The following is a 25,859-nucleotide window of genomic DNA, read 5'->3' as shown; positions in this document are numbered from 1 at the left end:
AGGAGTATGGTTTACGCCGCTTTTAGCAATATTCCAGCAATATCATAGCGGTGGACACCGGAAAATGGGCTTCACACATAATACATATGTGGGGATCAAACCCGCTTCAACCACTAGGTTACCCCACCGCCCCACTTTAGAACTAATATTGGCAGTATTTCAATAGCTTTGACTTGACAGACTGACATGCTAAGTGTATAGGCTACAATGCAGCTGCCCTATTTCTACCACCTCTACTCAGTACAGTAGCCTCACCTCCTGCTTGGCCTTCAGTGCCCTATCTCTACTACCTCTACTCAGTACAGTAGCCTCACCTCCTGCTTGGCCTTCAGTGCCCTATCTCTACTACCTCTACTCAGGACAGTAGCCTCACCTCCTGCTTGGCCTTCAGTGCCATATCTCTACCACCTCTACTCAGTACAGTAGCCTCACCTCCTGCTTGGCCTTCAGTGCCCTATCTCTACCACCTCTACTCAGTACAGTAGCCTCACCTCCTGCTTGGCCTTCAGTGCCCTATCTCTACTACCTCTACTCAGTACAGTAGCCTCACCTCCTGCTTGGCCTTCAGTGCCCTATCTCTACTACCTCTACTCAGTACAGTAGCCTCACCTCCTGCTTGGCCTTCAGTGCCCTATCTCTACCACCTCTACTCAGTACAGTAGCCTCACCTCCTGCTTGGCCTTCAGTGCCCTATCTCTACTACCTCTACTCAGTACAGTAGCCTCACCTCCTGCTTGGCCTTCAGTGCCCTATCTCTACTACCTCTACTCAGTACAGTAGCCTCACCTCCTGCTTGGCCTTCAGTGCCCTATCTCTACCACCTCTACTCAGTACAGTAGCCTCACCTCCTGCTTGGCCTTCAGTGCCGTATCTCTACCACTCTACTCAGTACAGTAGCCTCACCTCCTGCTTGGCCTTCAGTGCCCTCTCCCGCTCTTCCTTGGCCACCTGAATCTCTTCCTCCATGCCCTGTTTAGCTGTGGAGCTTTGCTGAGTCTCTGCCTGTAGTTTAGACAGTTCAACTCTGCACTGAATTAACTCAGTGTTGATAGCATCTTTGTCACTCTCAAGACGTTTTAGATTTTTTTCAGCCTTCTCCTTCTCAAACTGAAACAGATGAGGTGAGAAAACAGACACATTATATGCAAGTGTAGGAACATTTTACAACAAACACTCTCTATTCTAACAGTCTTTTCACTGAATTCCTGTTTAATACTGAAATCAATGCATGAGAGCTTGTAAAGGTTTTTTCTTGAAAAACCTACGAGCAACCATGCAAAATCCAAATTACTTCCCCAGTCTTAATCCTCAGCTATACTTCAATGTTTCATTCCATGGTTACTAATTTACCTTCAAGGCCTTAACTGCTACTTATTTTCATTGTTTCCATGGTAACTGCACGTACTATCATAGTTTCAACTGCTACCTACTTTCATTGTTTCCATAGTAACAGTACTTACTTTCATGGCCTCTCTCTCCAAGGTGATCTGATCCAGGACCTGTTTGTGGGCCTGTGTCTGTAGTTCTTGTTTCTCCAGTTCTTCGGCATTGGCACTTAATTGTTTCCTAAGGTCAGTAATTTCCACGTCCTTTGTCCGTTCTATTTCTACTTTATCTTTTTCAAAATCTTCTGTTAATTTCCCTATTTTAGTCTTAGTCCTATCTAGTTCAGTTTGCTGAAATAAGGAATTGTTAAAGATTAAAATATGACATGGTAAAATTCAGCATTATTTGTTGTAAAAATGATTTTGTTGCAGATATGAAAGAATTACCACCAAATTCATGGTTAAGAATTTAAGCAACACAGATCTTTATATGAATCTTAAATCCAATGATCAACCCTCATCAAAAGTTCAAACCAAATGTTCTCTCTATTGACTTGCTAGGCCCAGCCCAACAAATTCAAGTTCTTCACTATGACCACATCACCACTACACATTTAACCACATCTAACCCTCCCTACCCCCACCCCCCCACCATCACATCTAGCCCCAACCCTGATCACATCTAGCCCTAACCCTGACCACATCTAGCCCTAACCCTGACCACATCTAGCCCCAACCCTGACCACATCTAGCCCCAACCCTGACCACATCTAGCCCCAACCCTGATCACATCTAGTCCCAACCCTGACCACATCTAGCCCCAACCCTGATCACATCTAGCCCCAACCCTGATCACATCTAGTCCCAACCCTGACCACATCTTGCCCCAACCATGATCACATCTAGTCCCAACCCTGACCACATCTTGCCCCAACCATGATCACATCTAGCCCTAACCCTGACCACATCTAGTCCCAACCCTGACCACATCTAGCCCCAACCATGATCACATCTAGTCCCAACCCTGACCACATCTTGCCCCAACCCTGACCACATCAATCCCCAACCCTGACCACTTCTAGCCCCAATCTCACCACACCTAGCCCCAGCCCTGACCACATCTAGTCCCACCCCTGACCACATCCAGCCCCACTCCTCACACATCTCGCCCAACCCATCACATATCTAGCCCCGCCCCTCACACATCTAGCCCTGCCCCTCACATCTCGCCCCACCCTTCACACATTTCGCCCAACCCGCCTACATCTAGCCCCACCCCTCACACATGTAGCCCCACCCCTCACATATCTCGCCCAACTTGTCACACTTCTAGCCCCACCCCACATCAGCCCCACCCCTCCCACCTAGCCTCCATCCCTCACACATGTAGCTCCACCCCTCCCACACCTAGCCTCCACCCCTCACCCATCTAGCCCCACACCTCCCACACCTAGCCTCCACCCCTCACCCATCTAGCCCCACACCTCCCACACCTAGCCTCCACCCCTCACACATCTAGCCCCACACCTCCCACACCTAGCCTCCACCCCTCACATATCTAGCCCCACCCCTCCCACACCTAGCCTCCACCCCTCACACATCTAGCCCCACCCCTCACACACCTAGCCTCCACCCCTCACATATCTAGCCTCCACCCCTCACACATCTAGCCCCACCCCTCACGCATCTAGCCCCACCCCTCCAACACCTAGCCCCACCCCTCACACACCTAGCCTCCACCCCTCACATATCTAGCCTCCACCCCTCACACATCTAGCCCCACCCCTCACGCATCTAGCCCCACCCCTCACACACCTAGCCTCCACCCCTCACACATCTAGCCCCATCCCTCCCCCATCTCGCACCAAGTCTTACCACATCCTCCAATGTTCCCTGTAGCACCTTCACATCATCTCTACTTTTATTTACAATACCCTCCTTCTCCTTCTCTTGGTCTGCCTTTAATTGTTCTATAGTTTCATTAAGGATTGCAAGCTTTTGTGTAGAACTGGACAAGTCGTTTTGTAGATCCACGATTTTTCTGAAAATCGAAAACATGTGCACTCTGTTATTGACCTTAAATACAGCATACAGAAATTGACTGCATGTCTGAAATCAGAATACACCATCAACATTACAACATATTTCACAAAAATCTTCATGTCAACACTATTCCACCAAACAACAAAAACAATAAACTTGACATTATTGAAACACATGAATTCATAGGAAATAAACATTAAACAAAACAAATCTTTCTTCATTTGTGAAAGGCTAACATGCATTCCTAATACATGAACTGACACACTGATGAACTTGACACCACTTAATAAAAAAGAAGGATAAAAACAAATTCTTGATCAAATTAATTAATATTTTTCACACATTATATATTTTGCTGCTCAGTTAAAAGAAACAAGGTGATTGTAAACATGTGACTTCTAACCTAGGATCAATCAGCATGTCTCCTCCTCATCTTCAATGCATTTCAAATGTCACATCCACAGAGGCATAATGCACTGTCTACTTCTACTAGCAAGGCACATATGTCTCAATCTCCACATAGCCTGTCAATCCAACACTACAAGAAGATACAGTTCTAGGACCTAGGCTCAAACTCCATACATAATCCCAAACTGCATTCTTTAATCATATTCCCAAACAATTACATATCAAAGAAAGCTGTCACTACAATCTGATGATGTCATCATATGAATATCCTTGTAACATGTTCACAAACACAAGATGATCATTCACATGAAATATGAAACAATCACAAGTATCAATAAGGCAATCAAACACCACTCACGATCGCTCCTTCCATCTCAAATTACCCAAAATATGGGTCTGTCATGAGGGAAAAAAACATGTTTCTTAACATATTACAATTCAAACTACGGCATGGAGAACTGAAACCTGGGTGTATGGAAGGGCAAGTCTGCTAGAAATCGTCCGCGAATTATCAAAAAATACAGACAAGGGACAAAAAAACACTGTCCTACTTACAGAGATTCCCTACAGATGAGAAAAGGACAGATCTGACAGAATCGGATCTAATCGAGGCCCGACCATCATGAGCTACTGCTAATATGTAGATGTGTTCGCAAGCGTTCACCGCAAGACAAAATCAATACTCACCTCCCAAAGCAAGCTGTGATGGTCGCCCTTTTCACTCAATTATTATAAAGTATGAAGATCTTTGAGAATTCATTTCAAAAAGATATTTCTGATGTTCTAGAAATATATTCCAATTTGAGCCCAAGCCCTTATATCCTTTCTCAGTTCCAGTAATGGTTGTACACCACTTTCCACTACATGCCAGCTAGAATACAGAATGGGCTTTGCACATAGTACCCATGTGGGGAATGGAACCAGGTTGCAAGCATGATGAGCAACGGCTCAAATCATAGTCTCTCTCTATAATTTGAAGAGATCAGGTACTGCACATTATTAAGAGTGACCAACAGACTTTGAAAAGCATTCTCTGAATCACAATTATACTCCATCTCAGCAATCACTGTTTCATCATTGTTAAAGGCAACTTGTGTGAAGGCACATGATTTCCAAAAACAAACATTGTTACAGTACAAGCAATTTTGATGCCAAGTTCATTTATTGGCATAAAAGATAACAAGAACCGAATTCATATTATGGATCTTTGGCATTTGGTGTTTTCAATATCTCAAAATGCCACACTCTAAATATTGTTTTGTTTCGTTTGTTTGTTTGTTGTTTAACGCCACAATCAGCAATATTCAAGCTATAGGATGGTGGTCAGTAAATAATCGTGTCTGGACCAGACAATCCAGTGATAGATATCATGACCATCGATCCACGCAATTGGGATTCGATGACATGCATCAACCAAGTCAGCGAGCCTTGAACACCTGATCCTGTTAGTTGCCTTTAACGACAAGCATAGTCGCATTTTTTCGGCAAGCATGGGTTGCTGAAGACCTATTCTACCCCTTATCTTCACAGGTCACTAAACATTGTCTGCAACATCCACTACACTGCCACATCACATGACAGTGGCATAATTAACCACATCTGTCTTCACTTACCGTAACAACAATAGACTCATCCTTTTATGTTTGCCATATAATTTAATCAGCCAAAAGCAGTTGAAAAGAAGACAAGGCCATTTAGCAGACAAACTATTAAAAATCCTTTTTGTCAGCTAACCCAAATTTTGTTATGTTCATTTAAATTTTGTAGTTTGTGATTACCCACAACTGGCATTAATTACATCAAAACCAAGGCTAGAAATGGAATACAAAGTCCAAAAAACAGCAGATGCTTTGAAGAGTATTTGTTTTCACTATGAATACTGAAATCATTTGAAAGAATTCCTCAAGATATTATAATAATGAACCAACTTGACAAATAATATTCAGTTTGTTTGTTGGCTGTAATTTACTACATTAGTTGCGACATTAACCCTCTGTTGTGAGGTCTTAGATAACAGCAAAGCTGTCTTCAAAACAATGCCTAAAATAATTCCTCATTAACTGGAGCTGTATACAAGGCCCTGTGGTATACAGATTTATTGATTATAGTCTGTCTCGGTGATGGCTTAATACTAACGTCAATTTGCCTGTCATATCACACGGTCATATTTCTCCTGTCCTGATCAGGACAATTATTATTAAAATCACAGAGAGAAACCTTGAGAAATATTTTACAATTCCTTCTATAAACAAATATAGTTTTCTTACTATATTTAGTATGCTCAACAGTGAAATAGCATAAACATGTTGTTCACAAGTTCAAGTAGTTCATGTCCTCTGGACCAAACTGACCAAGCTGAAGAAATATCTTCTTGAATGAAATACATGTATAACATGCTTGTAAAATATATTAAAAGTGAAAACATAATAACTTATTAAAACAAACTAAAGACAAATGGATTTGATTTAACATGATTTCTGAAATTCTATGAATAAAAAGATATTTCTTTTGGTGTAATCTACACCAATAATTCACTAAAGATGATGAAATACCATAAACTAGCACATGAACACAACTAATAAAACCTTCATCATTTCTACCATCAGATGTAATTAATACAACTTTCAATATTTTTCCTACTTTACTTTCTTAATGTCAACCCCATCTCATCACAACACTGCAGAAAGGAAAACAACAGCTTCCTACCCCCAGCACACCCTTCCCAACAGCAGCCCTCTAACCCTAAAACATGTCTCGAGGAACAAGTGAAGCTCAATAACCCTCGGGGATTTGTCTTTTTATTGATTGGCTCTGGCTTGGCCATAGGTGACTCAGCAATGAAAACTTGACTCCCTGATCAAATACCAGGGGCTGTATGACGTCTTTGTCAATCCCTATGATCATACACAAAATTACTGGTTCCCCATTTCCTGCATGGTGTGGTTCTTGTTTCACATACTACTTGAAAGAAATACGGGAACAGTTTAAATGTTAACATTGCTTTTCACTCAGCTAATCTTGATGATACACAGCAACTTTTTGTATCTCTTAAGAAAACAGTCTTCTTCACCACAGCTTGTTTCCCTTCTTTCCATCAGTATTGGTGACAGGCTGAATTTGAAATTTACGAGTTTTTAAATGAGGTATTTCATGAAAAATCGATACTTAAATGTGAAACGAGGAGATAAACATACATACAGAATTTTCAACATCGGTTGCCATTTTATTTCCCCTAATTGATATTTTGTTCACACTGTGAGTCACAAATCCAGGCCCAATCTCTTCCACTAAGCAGCAGCTTCTATTCCATAGCCATAGTCCTTCAGAACTGACAGTAGACACTGACCTCACGAGACTGGTCACTGTGACACCCAAACCAGTCAGAAAATGTCATGAGCCCTTATGCCTCACAATAATGGGCAAGAAGTATAAGGACAAGCAAACTGTCTGGGAAGCAAATTTAATTACTCCTGAATCCTGATTACTACTGACGTTTTCATGGTCCATCCTGAGTAGGGACTAACATCACTTTTAGCAATATCCAAGCAATAGCATAACAAGGAGGAAAGTGTTTCATATGTACTCATGTGGAGGATGAAACCTGCATATTAACTTGGAACACTGACCAGGGTCCACTTGCACAAAGCGATCTTAGCGCTACAATTATTGTAAATCCTTAAGATCGCGATCTTAGGCTTCGGCTACAATCGTCATCCACTTGCACAAAGCGATTGTAGGATAAGATCATTGTAAGCTACAATCGAAACTTACAATTGGTCTGGACCAATCTTAAGTAGCTAAGATCGTTGTAGTCCCTGAACAAACTTGACAAAATGGCGTGCAAGGCTTGGTCTATTTCACATAAATAATCTGCTTTACGTTCAAACCATGCCTCTTTATTTTGTTAAACTTTTATAATTCGAATCGACACTTTAACAACATGAAGAACGCACCACAGATTTAACGTCAGAAATATCATTAATTACCACAGTTAAACATGGAACTATGGAGGCGATAGCTAAAAGGAATATTCCCATCCGACTCAATACTGAAAGAAATGTGAAACAACATACCATTCCGCTAAACAAGGGAAGGATAAAAACCTAAGTCATCCTGCAAGCGATTTGTAACGTCCGTGACCTTTTGGATAAATCAAGGGCAGCTAATCTTAGTTTCTACTCTAGATTGGAGTGGTTTCCCTTTGTATAAGCCCGTAGAGTACAATCTAACTTACCCAGTGTATCAATGTTGTTGAATCGCTGAGCCCACCCTCCCCCTATATTTCTTTTGGGTCACATTCGTCTCAGTTATTTTGTCTTTAGTTTATCATTAAATTAATCTACAAAAAAATACAAGCTGAAGAGTAAATCATACATGTTTAAATCTAAAATCAAATGGGACGGTGATGAGCAGTTTAATATCAGGGTTTAAAAGAAGTATTCAAACAAGCAAATATACATGATGAAACATTTGAAGCTTTTGCAAAATATCCGATAATTAGCAAAAATAAAATTCACACTATTAAAATATATAAGTAATAATAATACCCAGTGAATATATATAGACAATTGCTTTCTCGAAACATTATTCATTATTCTTATTTCCCGTCTATGCGTTAATGCTTCTTTCTGTGTTTTGAAATGGTAGTCATAACATCCTTTGTTGTAGCAACGAAACGAAAACATGAAGGATATATTTAGGATTTTACAAAAAGCTCCCCTAAATAGATGACGATCATGCATTTACGCGTTATGGTTGTAGGAAATATAATTATTATTATTTATTTTAATTTTCATAATAATTGTGTTACTAAATAATGTATGTATTCGTATTTCAATACTTTGAATAAAAACATGAGTAGGTATCTCTCTTGTTGAAATAGAAAACAATTCCTAAATCACGACAGTATTAATGCCGACAAGAATATATGCCTTCATTCAAGTAATCGTTTCCTTCAAATAATTGGGACCTTTCTTGAAACTGTGCAAAGTGCGATGGAGGGAGGTATGTGTTGTGTGTCGTTACCGGTTCCACTTATTGTATGCGCAGCAAACTATGCGTGTTTGCAGACAACTGTAGACAGGAGTCGAGTTTAAAATATTCGTACCTCCACCGGTGAAGATTTCAATCTTAGCTAAGATAGCGAACCTAACTCCAAGCCGTTTTACAATCGCGCTAAGTTTGGTTTGTGCAAGTGGAATAGGCCAATTGTATGGTGATTGTAAAGCTGATTGTAGCCGCCTAAGATCGATTGTAACTAAGATTGTTCTGTGCAAGTGGGCCCAGGTACTTAATTGTTATGTTAGTCAGTTAAGATAGGTTATGACATCAAACAGTAATTCATCATATTTTTGTTTGTTTGGTTTGTTTGTTTTGTAACGTTACACTCAGAAATATTCCAGGTATATGATGGCAACCTGTAAATAACCGAGTCTGGACCAGACAAACAAGTGATGGATATTGTGAGCAACGATCTACATCACAAGGGGACAATGACATGCTCTCCACCTGGTCACTGAGCCTGACCACCCGTTAAACACCCGTCGCCTCTTACGATCAGCATAGCTTGCTGGGGACCTATTCTAACCCGTAAATACGACAGCATGGCATCTAAATGTGCGAGAGAGACCTAGATCTTTCTGGGTGTAGATATTAGCATTTTGGTGAAATGTTATCACACTGACAAACCAAGATTCAGGGGAAATTTGGGGTTTCATCCCATCATCAGTTCCTTGTACAGCTAATGGATGTAACTCTGCATGGAGAACTGAAACCCCTGAGCATTGGATCAAATGCCCTTACATCCCATGTAGAGAATCATGACATGGCCAGACAATCACCTCTGCACAGCACTGTGGGCTGCCAAGAGCACTGGGTCACAAGTGCACCTGGTTTCTTACAGTCATTCAATGTAGGACCTAGCAGTGGTCATAGGAGGGCTTGTGCAAACTAAATCAAACCTTATTGCACACAACCATTGTAACTGAAGGATCAATACAGTAATCAATGCCTACCAGAGTATTGTCCATCAGCTTATAACTGACCATTGACTACCTTGAGCAAACTGGGGCAACAAGAGCTTGAGTAAAGTCAAATGGACTGCAAGCTTACAATGGTCAGTTTGATGTCCATACCCAGGAGAGCGTCCCCCTTCCTGACCACTGGTCAGCATGACCAGGCCACATCTGCCTCCACAGCTCCAGGGCCCACTTGCACAAAGCAATCTTAGCTCTAAGACTGTTGTAACTCCCATACTTTAACATAGCCTTAAGATAACCTTAACGCTAAAATGTTTTTTGTGCGAGAGGGCCCTGATCAACAAGGCCAGGCCACATCTGCCTCCACAGCTCCTGATCAACAGGCGCCTGCAGACTTGAGTGCTTCCAATCTAAGTGCCCAGTGACACTGGTCAACATGATACTCCATGTCTCAGAGGCCCCTTCTCGCCAGATACTGGTCACTCAGTGCTGTACATCCCTCCAAACAAGAGAGTGTTCTGACCAACACAACCTTGGGTGTTAATGGAAACTGATTTATTGAAATTGAAACCCTCTGAGAGAACCACACAGAGCTCACATTTGTTGCTGACCATAAGCTTATCGACTGATACTACTGTTTATCATCTGGTGATCAGTACTTGCCTCTTTCGAATAACATTAATGCGCAAACATGAACGATAATTACATAAATCTAATTATATAATAGGCCTGTCATCATCGTGAAGTGAAATGATACAATGTTCCATTGGATGTCATTTGTTTCTCGGTCATAATTGACTCTCAGTCGTCTGCAACAGCTGTCCTGTGCACACAAGAGACATCCCTGCCAGAGTTCCCTTCTGTGCCAAGAATTCTATCACAAAGGTCATGGGTGGCTAATTGGTGTAAGGCACTGCCCCCGCCAGGATCTGGAGATCCATACACAACTGGAATGTGAATACATCTCTAAATGTTAATGAACGATCTTCTCATCACTATCGACAATGGATGACTCACTGTCCTGCTTGTCTTTGAAACTGCTACACATACATTTATTTGGCCTTCCATGAAATGAAATCAATAAACTGCGACTAACATCCTGAATATGTTAATGTCCAATGGTAGTACTTCTAACTAGTTAAAAAAAGGAATAACAACAATATGGGGTTTTCTTCTCCAACACTGTCTGATTAGACAAATCTAAAATTAGATAACCATATAATACTAAATTTCCCCCTTGTTAGCCATCTGCAGGTGAAGTTCACCCATTATTGATGCTCCAAAGCACTGACTGGATGTCCTGTTTGGCATCACAGTTTTTGCAGCTATTTCCTGAACAATTATCATGGCAATGAGAAATGGCCCTTAACAAGAGATTTCATAATCTTTTTCTGATCCCCAAATGTCATACTGTCATAAACATACCATTTAACCCTGTCGATGGTTTGTGATCTGATCCATTTTTCAAATTGAAATTATTAATTGTCTAAAATATTGTATACCATAAAATTATCAGGAAAGCCAGATGAAAATTTACACAATTTGTCTGAATCATACAATCGAGATTTTTGAAGATTATGGAAAGGGTTTTTTTGGGTTTTTTTTAATAGACGTCTGTGACCTTAGACGATTTGTCGGGAAAGTCATATGTATGTTCAGATGATTTTTCATAGGACACAGTTTTCAGATCAAACATATAGTCAGAATTCTGAGAAAAAAGTTTTGACATTTTGTCAAAGTATTCAGGTGTCAAGGTCTTGACAGCCTCGGTGCCATTAGCTCTTTGACCATCTTGTCCCTGCTGCTGATTGCGTTAAGCCTTCAAATCCTGTGTTCTATTTTAGTAGAATCAATTTCACTGCCAGAAAGGGTGAAAACTGATGTTCACAAGAGATAATCAATAGCATTCTTCACAAAAACAGTGGAGGTTCAACTACTAATTCCTGCCACAGTTACAGTCTTCTATGAAGGAGCTCAGTAAGCATAGATCGGACAGTATGTTTATGCCACACACTATAGCCATAGTCAAGTGACTTTCACAGTTGTAACCCTTGGATGAATTGTACTTTCTATCATTTGAGCACCATTTAATTTTCAATCAACCAGCAACATTGTCAGATTACAAGTCACTGGAACTTTCAACATCAACATCCAATCCCCACATAAACTCTTATTATACCTCAATCAATTTAACAAAATCTCACCATACACACAGATTAATCAACAAGCTAAATATGCTGATGACAGATCAAGTAATCATCGTAATCAGAGGAAATCCCAAATATCACAATCAACGGATCCAAGACTAGGGGATGCAACTCTGCACAGCAAATTGCAGCAGCCAAGATCACTGGGCCACATGTTCTTCCCTTGTGAGTTCAAGGAAAGGTATGAAATGACATTCCTGAAGACAAAATAAATACAATTTTATAAATATCTAAGTTAGTTAAGTAATGTAAACAAAGATATGCCATTGATTAACTGCTATGCATGCTTCTAGTATCTTCAAATCTTCCAACTTTATGAATACATATGAATATATATGCTTATTAAGAGGTTTCTTATTATGTTTGATGTTAAGTTTATATTGTGGCAACCAAAATGATGGAAACTCCCACCAAGGGATGTGATTACAAGACAGATTATAATGTGGGAACTTCAATTAGTAGGAACATGGTCAATGAATTATTGTAACTGAATCATGCCAAGGAACAGGCAGTGATATGATAACAGATGAATCTTCGAAAAGAATTCAATCATTGTACACTTTTGGAGGTGGAGGTTCGGCATTACTTATACTTCCAAATCTGGCTGGTGCCACAGTAAGGGTGTTCTAGCTATATCGTGTTGTCTTGCAGTGAGTGAATGTTGTCCACACTGCTGCGCCATGACAGCTGTACCACCGTGACCTGTTCACGAAGCAGATGTCGATAGTGACAGCAATGCTCCACTACGCTACAATGAGATAAACTCAGCAGTCACACAGCCTCATCACCCAGTGCCCATCCTAGTCAGGTCCTGTGATAAGCAATAAGTACTGGGGTCCTACTCTGACCTGGGTTACATATTTGGCAAAGGTTAACTTGACTAAGAACGGCCTAACACATGGAGATAGTCTTCCACACAAGTACTGTCCACTACCAGCCCTCCTTGGACAACATGGTCACCATCATTGTAACCCTCTATGACACCTATGTGAACTACTTCTGAGATGGAATCCCCACAAAAGGGTGAAGCCAATAACCTTCAGTGCTTTGGGGTCTAGTACTGGGGCACTGCTATGGTCATCCACCCATCTCATTGTTCCCAGGACAAGTGGGTAAGAGATCCTACGTTTCTAAAACTTCCTTTGGGATGTAACTCATTAGAAGTGATTTGCAATGCCTTAAGACATCTGGGAACCTGTGGCCTGTAAATTACTGAGCCTGGGCCAGACAAACCAGTGGTTGATATTATGATGACCATATTACTGGAGTATGATGGCGTGTCACCAAGGTTCCCAAGGCTTACTCGATCCAATCAAGTAGCCTCCTGCGTCACGCAAGGGATGCCAACCTAATGCCAAGGGATGTGGTACACTGCATGTCTTATGATTCACTCTGGTAGACAATTACGGTCATTGATGATTAAAATCTTGATACACCCCTGACTGGTGGCCTCTGACTTCTGCAGTATAAACATATGTATATTTGAAATGTTTTTCTTCTAATACAGCACTTTTGGACGAAGCAAATCAAAAGGGAAAATTCTAAAATAAATGTTTTCATCAAACTTCTCTAACAATATAATCTTTGACATAACTCATTGATAGCCTAAACAATTTTCTACATTAACTTGTTTAAATGTCTCACTTACCATCCAAACGTCTCTAAAATTTGACGTTATTAAGACTAACTGAAAATTAAGAATTGTCCTTATCGTGATATATTCCTCGACAACTGCTTAAAATATCTGTGAATCCAGAAACTGACCTTTTAGGTTTTTTATTTGCCAACTTATCACAGTGCAGCTTTGCTGAATTCGAAACAAAAGTATCACATAGAACACTAAAAGACATATAAAAAAACACAAAACATAAATATCCACAACCAATGTATAAAGAAGCATTGCTTGGCTTGATAAATAAGTTTATATGTGTTGCACAGATGAAGCATAACAAAACAAAACCCCTCCCATCAGATATACACGAATAGCAGCACAGCATGTGTACTGCAAGCAAATACCAGTTCTGAAATGTGTACTGTACACTGCAAGCAAATACCAGTTCAGAAATGTGTACTGTATACTGCAAATAAATACCAGTTCTGAAATGTGTACTGTATACTGCAAATAAATACCAGTTCTGAAATGTGTACTGTATACTGCAAGTGAATACCACTTCTGAAATGTGTACTGTATACTGCAAGTGAATACCAGTTCTGAAATGTGTACTGTATACTGCAAGTAAGTACCAGTTCTGAAATGTGTACTGTATACTGCAAATAAATACCAGTTCTGAAATGTGTACTGTATACGGCAAGTAAGTACCAGTTCTGAAATGTGTACCGTATACTGCAAGTGAATACCACTTCTGAAATGTGTACTGTATACGGCAAGTAAGTACCAGTTCTGAAATGTGTACTGTATACTGCAAGCAAATACCAGTTCTGAAATGTGTACTGTATACTGCAAGCGAATACCAGTTCTGAAATGTGTACTGTATACGTCAAGTAAATACCAGTTCTGAAATGTGTGCTGCAAACGGCAAGTAAATACCAGAATTTCGCACGTCTTTGCTAGAAGAGTGAAAATCTCTCAGGGTTTTACGAAACAATTTTTTTAACTGTATATCTTCTAAATAACATACTGCCATAAAATGAGTATGTGTTTATATCACTCTAAAAATATTCCAGCAACATTCCAGCTAGGAAAACCCAAGGAAGGGCTGGACACACTGTACCTATGCAGACTCAAACCTGAATACGAAACTCAGTGACCGCTGAATTGAAAGTTAAAGCTGTAACTGCCTAAAGTGAGGTGTTATCTTGTGAATGCAGTTAGCAAGTGTTTCCAAGGCCAGGTCTGCTTATTCAAACTTTGCAGTGTTCTCACTGAGACTTCCCATGCATGTGATCATCATTATCCCCAGGCCAGCCACCTGCCTGCTACCTAGCAGAAGATGCATCATCAGAGAGGCTTGTCAACTGTTATATAGACTATAACGCCTTAGAGAGATGCAGGTCTGGGGCAGTCCCAGCTAGGTGGATTCAAGTCATGCTGGTTGTTCCAAATAATTGATTGCAATGATGATTGATTAGTTCAAATCAATCATGCGTTCTGTTATCCATAATGTTCCAAATACATATAAGTTCTGCTTAATTAATTAATGGGAGGATAACATCCACCTTCCTTGTTTTTTCAACACATATTTAGAAATGTATAATCAATGTATCAGTTAATGATTAACCTTATTTCAATAATTACAACTAGTAGACCCACACTGAAACTGTAAACCAAACCATGGTGACTATCCCTTCTTCAAAGAGTTTGACAGGAGTTGATGGTCACTGGACCACGTTCCAGTAGAGTTGTGTGTTCATTGTTATAACACCACACAAAGAAGGCATCATTCCAGATACCCCGGGTATATGACAGCAGCCTGTAAATAATCATGTCTGGACCAGACAATCTAGTGATTGATATTGTAAGCATCAGTTGCTGGTGCACTGACATGCCGGGACCACCTAATTCATTAAGTCGCTTCTTACGACCAGCATAGCTTACTGGGGACAAATTCTAACCTTAAATCTCCATGGGTCCAGGAGCAATGAGGAATAATGACCTGTAAATCTGTTCCTGGGCGTCAGGCAATGGTACTTATAAATCCCTGCCAATCGAGCATGGAACAAGATTGATCCATACATTAAACTTATCGCTGTCTATGTAAGCCAAGAATGAATTATCTGGATAATTTCAAAGCCATAATAAGTTCTTGAATATGGCATGAAGCAAAAATGAACTAAGTCCATCGTTTTCAGATTAGATTTTTTGGTATTTGAAAATTGCATAAAGATAGATAAAAGATTACCCGGTAACAGTTATATTTTTAAAGCAGATTCTACAACAACCCATATTTATACCTCCCGTGTCTGCAGTATAATGGGTGACAGTGAACAAAACCCCAGAGGATAAGGGTTGTGCAAATTAGTCATGTGGGGAGAGTATTCTGAAAAGTAAGGGAAATCATGAATAATGAAAAGTGAAATGGCACAAGCAAAAAATGATGAAGCACATCACACAAAGCCAAACCCATCAAATATTAAAAAGGATTAAATCAAAATCAAAATTCAAGAAAACGAATGAGCAATACATGCAATAGAATACCATGCTGAAAACAAAGGCATACTCTGAGAAAACCAATACCATTAAATCCTGACAATGGAAGGTAAATGGTTCTTGTGGACACGTTTTTAAATAAGACCAGCTCCAAATTTGGATTTTGGATCAAAACCAAAGTGTAGTTTTGCCGATTGCTTGTAAAACCTACAAACTTTCCATAATTCACTACAGAATACAGATTATTTATCAAAGTTACTCTCAATCAATGTTATATTAGGGACAAAAGGTAATCTAGATCAGGTACTTTGTGTAGATCTAGACTTCCAGTTGTGGGACTTCCATACTTGTGGAAGCCTCAGTAGTTGAGTGGGTTAGATCACCAACGTTGTGTGCTGGCAATTAGGTGCCTCACTCTGAAAGTGTCGTTTTGAATCCTGGATGGGACACAACCCCAAAACATACTAGAATTTGTACCTAACAAAGAAGGCGTTACCACAAACATAAAATCTGTGACATTTGACCACTTTCTAAAAAGGCATTGTGTGTTCATACTCTCAATCAACTTGAATTCACACATCCATATGTAATTGAAACACACCAATGTCCATAAGTATCCATTTGCCTTCCTCCATCCTTTAAAACAAGGAAATCAACCTGTTAATGAAACCAACAAGTGAGTAACAATGACACCAAACGTGCATGCAACAATCACCAGGTAAAGCAGGCAAGCAGCTGGCATGCAGTGGTATTACCAAGCTGAGCTGTGGGTTTAGGACAACTAACCTAGTCTTCTCGGCTACTTGGTCATTCATCAGTGACAGTTGCTTAGAGTTATCACCCGAGTTTTTCATCAGGTCGGCCAACTGCGCTTCCTTCGGGGAGGAAAAGGAAATGAAAATAAAAACACACTTGCCGAGCCAATGTGCCAACACTGAACAGAGGAGAATGAACCACAGGTGTTAGGTGATCAATGACAAATGTGCAAATACACAGATTTCAAAATGTGACAGAAAATTTGCAATGATGACCATTAATATGCAATTGTTTTATTCTTTGCCATCTCAATTAAGTTAACAAAGGGAAGATAAAAAGATATATGTATATAATTTTGAAACAAGAATTTTTCTGAACAATTTGATATAAACTGTAATTGCAACCATCCTTATTTGACTTCTAAAGAAAAAGTCACTGTGATTTTTATCAAAGATGGTCTGAAATTCTGTAGTGATTTATTCTTATGAATTAATGATATCGACAACAAAATAATTTCAGTGATGAAATATGAAATATGTATGTGGGGCACACAGTCTCACAGTATTAATAATGATAACAGAAAACAAACAACACATTTAAAGCTCAACAGCAAATCAAATTACATGACAATATTCAATGTGAAACACAAGATGGCGGAGACAGCCAACACTGAAATAGAAACACAGTGGAGGAGGCACACTAGAAGCTATGGCAACCAGGCTCAGCACTTCCGTGCCAGGATATAAATCTTAACCAAAATAAAACAAAACAGTTGGGCACCTGGATGATCTTGCACTTATTGAAATAAATATATTAAATTTGACTTGCAAGTTTTAGATCAAGAACTTCAGAAATATAACAAACATTGCGTTTTTCGGTTACCATGGAAACCACCATTATATTAATTGTAATATTACTTGTCAGTTTGCCTATTAACTGTTTCAAATGCAAACACAACAATACTCCGAGGTAAAGGCCTTCCCACACTTTCAACTGTCTGCATGCATTAAGGCATGGTAGATGGATTTCATCAACTTTCACACAAAAATTTGACCTGTAATTGTTTGATGGAGTTATTATTTTTAAGGGTTGTTATTGTAAACTTTGCAAACAGTTGTAAAAATAACTTGTATTATTTCAAGGAATATATTATTTTCCATGTTCGGGAACAAATATTTATGATTTTTTCTGTATGAATACATCTGAAAGATTTAATTTATCTCTAATTCTATTTATCATATCTTTTCCTATTGAAATTGACCCATCTCTATCCAAGAGGATTGCACCATAAACAATGTCTTTATGATACATCCAGATACTCGTTAGGACAGGGTGCAGTGATGTTATGTGGAGGAATATAGGTGGAGATCCACAACTACCAGGGTTAATCTGACAACTCCTTCCATTTACAGAATCAGTACTAGGTCTGCAAAATACAACATTGTGATAGCTACTTAACAACTGCTTCAGAAAACCAATTTATTGATGAACTTGAGTAGTTTATAAATTATCAAAATAAACTGAAGCCAGTTGCTAACTGTATTCAATCCTCAAACAGGGTACCCTTAATGTATGTCTCTAATTATAGCCTCTACAATTACATAAAACAAACATCTTATCAAACCCACTACCTACAACTTCCCAGTCGCTTTAAACTTGAAACAAAACCAGATCCAAAATGGTATCATACTTTGTTAATTCTTAGGCATAGCTTGACCTTTAACCTGTTTTCATGAACTTGGAGGGTAGGTTTCTACATACAGTGTTCTTGGCTGTAAGACAGATGATCTACTCCAAAACACAAGAAGTTGTCACAGTACCCTGGACACTATTCATATGTGCTACATCATCCTCTAGCTAGTATTGACAATATATGGATAGGAAATCAGCTTCTATGGATCTAAAATATTCATTTAATTCAGCTGATCATTTCCAGGCAAAATCTTGGAAAGTTCGAGAATATTTATCCCAATAAATGAATATTTATGTATTTTCAAGATAGTCTGTTAGGTTTAAGCAAGCCATATTCTGCGACGCTGCTATCCCATGACATCACCATTCAGGTGTATTGCATTGCAGAATGCCTGTGATCAGAAGACAACAAGTAGGGATTGTGTAGTGAGATATATTTCTGTTTATGCAGAGGAAAGAAGAAATCTGCCTGGATGCAGTAGAAGGATATCCAATTCAGTTCCTAGTTAGAAGTTGAAATCACCAATGGGACGATATGTATAACTTCACTAAGTAGTCATGGTTTGCTTGTCATTTCATAAAAAGCATCATGAACCATGAAGGGACCAGCTGCCCATTAATCTGACAGTCATTGATCAAGACCACATTTGAACGAGACTCTCCAAGATTTTGCTTCGACTGTATGGATGACAACTACTGGATGTGAATGTTTTAGTCTGCGACTACAAGCGACTGTGAGCTGTCAACACAGACACACAGAGGGGGGACACACCCAAAGATACACAGATACACAAGCTACATACAACTCTGTTACGATCATCAGTGAGCTCATCCATCTTGTCCTTGCTTGTTGCTAGCTGTCGCTGAAGGTCTGAAAGAAACACATTTATTTTCAAACTAAGAAGAAACACTGTAATGACAAGGCATCTTAACAAGATATTTTTATTTATTGTTTTTTTTTCATGGTATTAAATTGTCAGGTGTCTTCCAAATGCCAAAAGATCTCATGCTAAAGGTATCCGCAGGCTGACCAGGTTTCCTGTTTGAACAGGGTGCATTATTCAGGAAAGAAATTGTTGTTTTATTTTCCCGTTTATTGGCACAGTTTACAGGTATAATTTTACAGTCCCGCTTGGAAAGAGGCAACATGTTATACATCTGACAAAACACAACATCTTGGGCTTCAGTTGTGAGGATGTCAGTAACAACCACATGTATAAAGCTGATTGGTTGTGAGGTTGTAGTAACAAACACATATACAAAGCTGATTGGTTGTTTTTCCACAACACTGTGCCGCGCTCTTCACATTCATTCTCTGGGAGCACACATTCAACACCATTCTCAAACAATAGTTTGAGCGGAGTTGTCTCCCTTCTATGCACCACCCAATCACACGAATGAAAACATAAAAAAATCCAAAATCAAATTTCACTTTTAATTTATACATGTACACAAATATAAGTTTCTATAATTTTAAGCATTTTTTTAGCTGTATTGCATTACTCGAGTTATTGACATACTGTCTCTTGTCAGTAACTTACCACTTACCACACAAGTGAAATAGAATGGATAGCTATTCTCAGCATCATTTCATTTTGAACAAGAATGAAACTTCATGGTAGCGAATGGGTTCATCATGATAGAATGGGGAAAAACTACTCTTGATAATAAAGCATGATCATGTTTAGTGGCACACCAATTTGCTTGTACTGTTATTTTTATGTCAGTACTCACTTCCCTAACTTTGTAGAATGTAACAAGGCAAAGATGTGTTAACTAGAAAGATTACGGTACATCAAACCCACCCTTGTTTGAAGCTGTTTTGAAAAAAATTAAAAAATTTTTGCTGAGCTAAATAAATGTGACAATATCCTTTGAACAAAAACTACATCTAGATTCCTGTTCAGTCTTTTATTGTCATTTAGAAATTGATGGAACCTGAAGTCACGAAACTTTTATTCCAGCACCCATGAAGAGAAAAAATGTCAGAAACAATAAAAAAAAGTTTTCCATAAAGTTTCATTTAATTATTTTTATGTTTTCTCGGTACTTGACAAATTGTCCTCTTCAAGATCATAACGTATCAGCCTTGAATTCCATTAAACAAAACTCAAATTAGTCTTGTCTCATAACAATATAATTAACATCAAAATTATTATTTGTATACACACATCAAAATTTCTGAAATATCTACAAAAACAAAATCCTGTTTGATCCAAATATTAGCATAAAAGGCTAACAACATTTTACAGAACTGTCAATATTTCCTGAATTGATGCTTAAAAGAACTGAAACTGAATGTTTCAAAAGACACATTTTGTTTAGATGGGGAAACAAGACTAAAACTATATTCCAAAGACACAGGCCAATAGCCTTTAATTCATCCTATCTATAACAGTGAACATAATACAGTCAAGTCCCGTTAATCCGACATCGATGGTTGCATATGATTATGTCGGATTAACGAGTATGTCGGATAAAGGAAATTTAGTAGTATCAACGTTTGTGATCGAAAATCTGATAAAATAGATAAGGATTCAAGCACGTAATAAAAATCATAAAATAAATATTCATTTTGTTATGTTACATTGTTGGCGGAATATGTTTTCTAATCATGCAACCTCTAAAGTTTAACACATAACTGTTACGGACTGTATGACCGATTCAAAATACTTAAAAAAGCATAGTCTGGAATGGAAGTTGCAACTTTGAAACTAGTACCCAAAGCTTAAGAAAGCTGCTTTCTAAGTGGCTCACATTGACTTCCTGTTGGTCATTTCATTGGTAGGTCATAGTTCGCGAAAGGTTGTTCTGACATGACCTGTAATGGGATGTCCTCGTTGATAGCGAGAACTTGTATCTGATTTTAATAAGCTTGAGATAATCTAAGCATGTGAATTATCCTGTTTTCTTTATTTAAAGCATTATTGTTTATTTTTAAGCAAGTTTATCTCTGCAACCGTTGTAATATGCAGCTACCAGCCGTTTCGTCTCGCATCAAAACACGGGCTGTGTACTCGCAGGCATATGACCACGGAGTACGCTGATTACTGTGTTGGATTAACACGACTGATTAATGAGTGATTTCGGTAATTCGTTGCAAATTAGGTTTGTTGGAATCGGAGTGCGAGACTGTCGGATTAACGGGTCTAAATAACACTGATTTAATCGGTTCCCATCATTAGTGTCGGATAAAGCCGATTGTCAGATTAACGAGTGTCGTATTAACAAGACTTGACTGTATAATGTGTGTCCAAATGTGGACATATCCTGAAATTAGAAGCAATATTCAGTTCATGCACACACACACACACTTCAGTTGCAGGCAAATAACTGTGGGGTTAAACATCATGTTACTCCATGTAGCAGTATTTGACATATCACAGCTGTCCGCAAAGCCAAATGCACTATGGCATATATTACACACCAAGGCTCAATAAAATGAGCTGCATTTAGCACCTGCTGCTGCTACACTAGCCAGGTCCAACTGGGCTCACTCACCAGCCTTTGACTACATAATCCAATTATAATTTCCTTTTGCAACACACAAAGGGTTCAGGAATATCTAGAGCTGAAACTCGTCACAGGTGAGTTTCTACAAATGCCCTGTTTACTCAGGGAACAGACACTTGATGGTGAGCATGAGTGAATGGCCATATCACCATGCACTGAGAATAATCACATCTGTGTCAGGCAACCAAGTGGTTAATAGCAAGAGCAGTCATCCACATAGCCAGGGTATGTTGACCCAATCCTGTCAGTTTTGTGTTTTCAGAGGAATAAGGAATGAATGTTATTTAATACCACAGTCAACAATATTCCAGCTACATCAAAGTGACCTATAAATAGCTGTGTCTAGTCCAGATAAACCAGTGACTGACAGCATGAGCAACAATCACTGAGCCTGACCACCTCATCCTCTCTAGAAAGTTTGTTAGGAAGCAGAAGGTAATGGGAATCTAGGCTTCCACTGAATCCTTCCACGGAATCCCCACAGGGACCTCCACACTTGCCGAGAGAAGAAGTCAGGCACATTGTCAGAAAGAAACCCACCTGATCCCCGCGACTTCAGGGAACGGACCTCCTCCGAGAGCTTAGACTGGGCTTTTTCATTCACTTCAAGTTTGTTAGTCAGGTCTGAAAGGTTGCCACACAAAACATGTTAGAGAAATCTAGGTGAAGAAATTGTGAACTTACACCAACACCTTATCAATAATGCAATAGGTTCAAAACAGGTTATGATATAATATTAAAGGTTTTGGTCTTGAAAACACAATTTTGAATCATTAAATGTAAGTTCACAAATATTTCAAGCAGTGAAAGGGACCACTCTCAACAACTCAAAACCAAACCACACCCTCCCCTGCCAGTGCTGAATAGACATACAGAAAGCCATGGCTAACCACATCAAGGAACAGCTGAAACTGCTGGGTTACATCTTGACTTACTCAACACACAATCATGTCTGCCTTCAAGTCACATACTGTTTGGTGTGAAACGTGTGCCATATATTACCGGTTTATGCCAAATGTTCGAGACCAAATTCAAAGGCATTAAAAAGCAGGTGAGACAGTACCCTAAACCAATGTTCTTTAAAAGTATTTAGAAGACACTCAAATGTACACTGAGTCTACAGTCTGAGGCCTGTATATACAATGTTATACGGGTATTGGAAGAAACATTACAACAAAACTTAAAATCCCTACTTTTCAATCACATTTTGTGAAATATACACTTATAAACTTTGAGAGAGTGTCAAAATATAAGCCAGTTGATGACTTGATGACTTACTGATTGTGCATTCATAACAGAATGTCCTAGTCTGATTTAACCATGCTCTTCTGCATTTTACCCATGTACAGTAAAATATGTTTATAACAAACACACTTATACCAAACTGACGGATATTACACACTTAATTTTTGGTCCCGGCCATTTGCTGTATAGATGTTGTATATATGCTTATGACGAACTACGGTTATAACGAACTAAAATTAGTTGTCCATTTTTAGTCTGTTATAACTGTAGTTTACTGTACATGAATCTTATGGGACTACAGCAGGGACAAATCAAGTGTGACAATACAGAAATGGTGCATCATCTAATCATACACATGCACAAGACACACAAATTAACACACTCCATAGATTGCACATAACTGTCAATCTGTTTCATCGGGCCATCATTAAGAAACGTTTCAGACAACCCAATCAAATTTCCAAATGTCAGTTAGGTTTTTTTCTTATTGAAACAACCATAAAACTGAAGCAAATAAGTCACTGTTCTCATAACATGACACGCATTGCACTTGAAACTTTAGCTTCAGACAAAGTTGTTCATTTTCCAAATCAGGGGAGCAGTCTAGAAAACAAAATGTTCAGAGACAAGAACATACTTTTTATGTGGAAATATTATAATTGATCTACGGATTGCCCAAAACGAATCATTTTTGCTAGAGATGACAAGATTTGTATATGTCAACCTCTTTGTTTATTTGCCAGACAATGTTGCATCAGGTATTGTTATACCTGGAAGTGAGTGAGGGAGTATGGTTTTACGCCGCTTTTAGCAATATTCCAGCAATATCACAGCAGTGGACACCAGAAATGGGCTTCACAAGTTGTACCTATGTGGGGAATAGAACCCTGGTCCTCAGCGTGATGAGCAAACGCTTTAACCACTAGGCTACCCCACCACCCCCATACCTGGAAATTATGTTATTATCAATGTGTGAGTGAATGAATGTTGTACTATGTTCCGCCAGCAGTATTCAAGCTGTTGTAAAGCATCCTGTAAACAGGTGGACTCGTGGTCAACTGCATGAGCAACGAGCAATCAGGATCAGCTGTCAGCATACATGACACACAATCGACCAGGTCACACAGTGTCACCATGTGATCCTCATGGATCACCACAGGGTTCACCATCAGAATTAACATAAACAAATGAAGAAGAGGATAATCTTCTGATGATAAATAAACCAAGACAATGACATCATCACATCTCATCATTAAATTCAACATAGTAATGAAAAAAAAAAGTAAGATCACCACTCAAAGTTTTTGCCATCTATCACCCCAAAACTTTCTTATACTAACGACAAAAACAATTCTCTACACTATACTCATGCAAATATATTCTGAATGTCACAATATACTGTTTCACATACCAAACAGACATAGATGCAACCAAGTATACTAAAGGCTGCAACAAATCTTTATATTTCTGTTGAATGTGCTAGAATGCTAGAATGCTAGAATGCTAGAATGTGTTGAACATCCCAGACATGGACATAATAAAGCATTTCTTGAGTGTCATCGGCGTAAGGGGGATTGTGTGTCTGGGTGCCACACTGTCATCCCAGGTTGAGGGGTTCACCTATGTAACTCTGTGAGCCAGCTAGGGCGTCATTTACTATTAACTTTCTTTAATCATATTTGAAATAGTTGTAAGGTTTATAGGTTTGGTCAGAGCAGTGGACAATCTCATTTCCAGCATAATTTCCACAATAACATATGTTGCAATGGAGGATCAGTGAGGCAACATGAACCATAAGACAAGACTGCTTGTACAGTGGTAACCTACCTGTGATGTTATCCTGCATTTTCTGCTTTTTGTTGTTTGTGTCTGTCAGTTCATCTTGCTGTGGACAACAACATCACTTCAACATCAAACATGTGCCAAACATTTGCTAATACATCCAACATGTGCCAAACATTTGCTAATACATCCAACATGTGGCAAACATCACTCTACATCAAACATCTGACAAACAGCATCACTCATACATCAAACATGGGGCCAACATGATGAAATGTGGCAAACATCACTCTACATCAAACATGTGACAAACAGTATCACTCATACATCAAACATGTGACAAACAGCATCACTCATACATCAAACATGTGACAAACATCAAACATGTGGAAAACAAGATCATTCATACATCGAACATGGAAAACAAGATCATTCATACATCAAACATATGGAAAACAACATCATTCATACATCAAACATGGAAAACAACATCATTCATACATCAAACATATGGAAAACAACATCATTCATACATCAAACATGGAAAACAACATCATTCATACATCAAACATGGAAAACAAAATCATTCATACATCAAACATATGGAAAACAAAATCATTCATACATCAAACATACGGAAAACAAAATCATTCATACATCACACATGGAAAACAAAATCATTCATACATCAAACATGGAAAACAAAATCATTCATACATCAAACATATGACAAACATCACTCAAACATCAAACATGTGGAAAACAACATCATTCATACATCAAACATGGAAAACAAAATCAT

General features: G+C 38.9%; 1 protein-coding gene across 16 annotated transcripts in view; it reads right to left on the bottom strand.

The window, feature by feature from the left end:
• Positions 1–25,859, bottom strand: part of LOC139456386 (CAP-Gly domain-containing linker protein 1-like) — a 113,155-nt gene that overhangs the window by 29,993 nt on the left and 57,303 nt on the right. For 15 of the 16 annotated variants that reach the window (XM_071238060.1, XM_071238051.1, XM_071238057.1 and 12 more), the window contains 7 exons: positions 25,103–25,160; positions 22,571–22,654; positions 19,321–19,388; positions 16,856–16,944; positions 3,201–3,366; positions 1,461–1,676; positions 904–1,107 (listed from right to left, as the gene is read on the bottom strand). In XM_071238060.1, the coding sequence (XP_071094161.1) occupies positions 904–1,107; positions 1,461–1,676; positions 3,201–3,366; positions 16,856–16,944; positions 19,321–19,388; positions 22,571–22,654; positions 25,103–25,160 (885 nt within the window). The remainder of the gene's footprint in view (positions 1–903; positions 1,108–1,460; positions 1,677–3,200; positions 3,367–16,855; positions 16,945–19,320; positions 19,389–22,570; positions 22,655–25,102; positions 25,161–25,859) is intronic. The other variant, XM_071238064.1, reaches the window with a different exon arrangement.

The sequence above is a fragment of the Haliotis cracherodii genome, unplaced genomic scaffold (assembly GCF_022045235.1).
Source record: "Haliotis cracherodii isolate W230 unplaced genomic scaffold, xgHalCrac1.p SCAF_11, whole genome shotgun sequence".
In the NCBI taxonomy this organism is placed as follows: Eukaryota; Metazoa; Mollusca; class Gastropoda; order Lepetellida; family Haliotidae; genus Haliotis; species Haliotis cracherodii.
The sequence above is the reverse complement of the archived record's forward strand: the minus strand, read 5'-3'. Positions and strand labels throughout refer to the sequence as shown.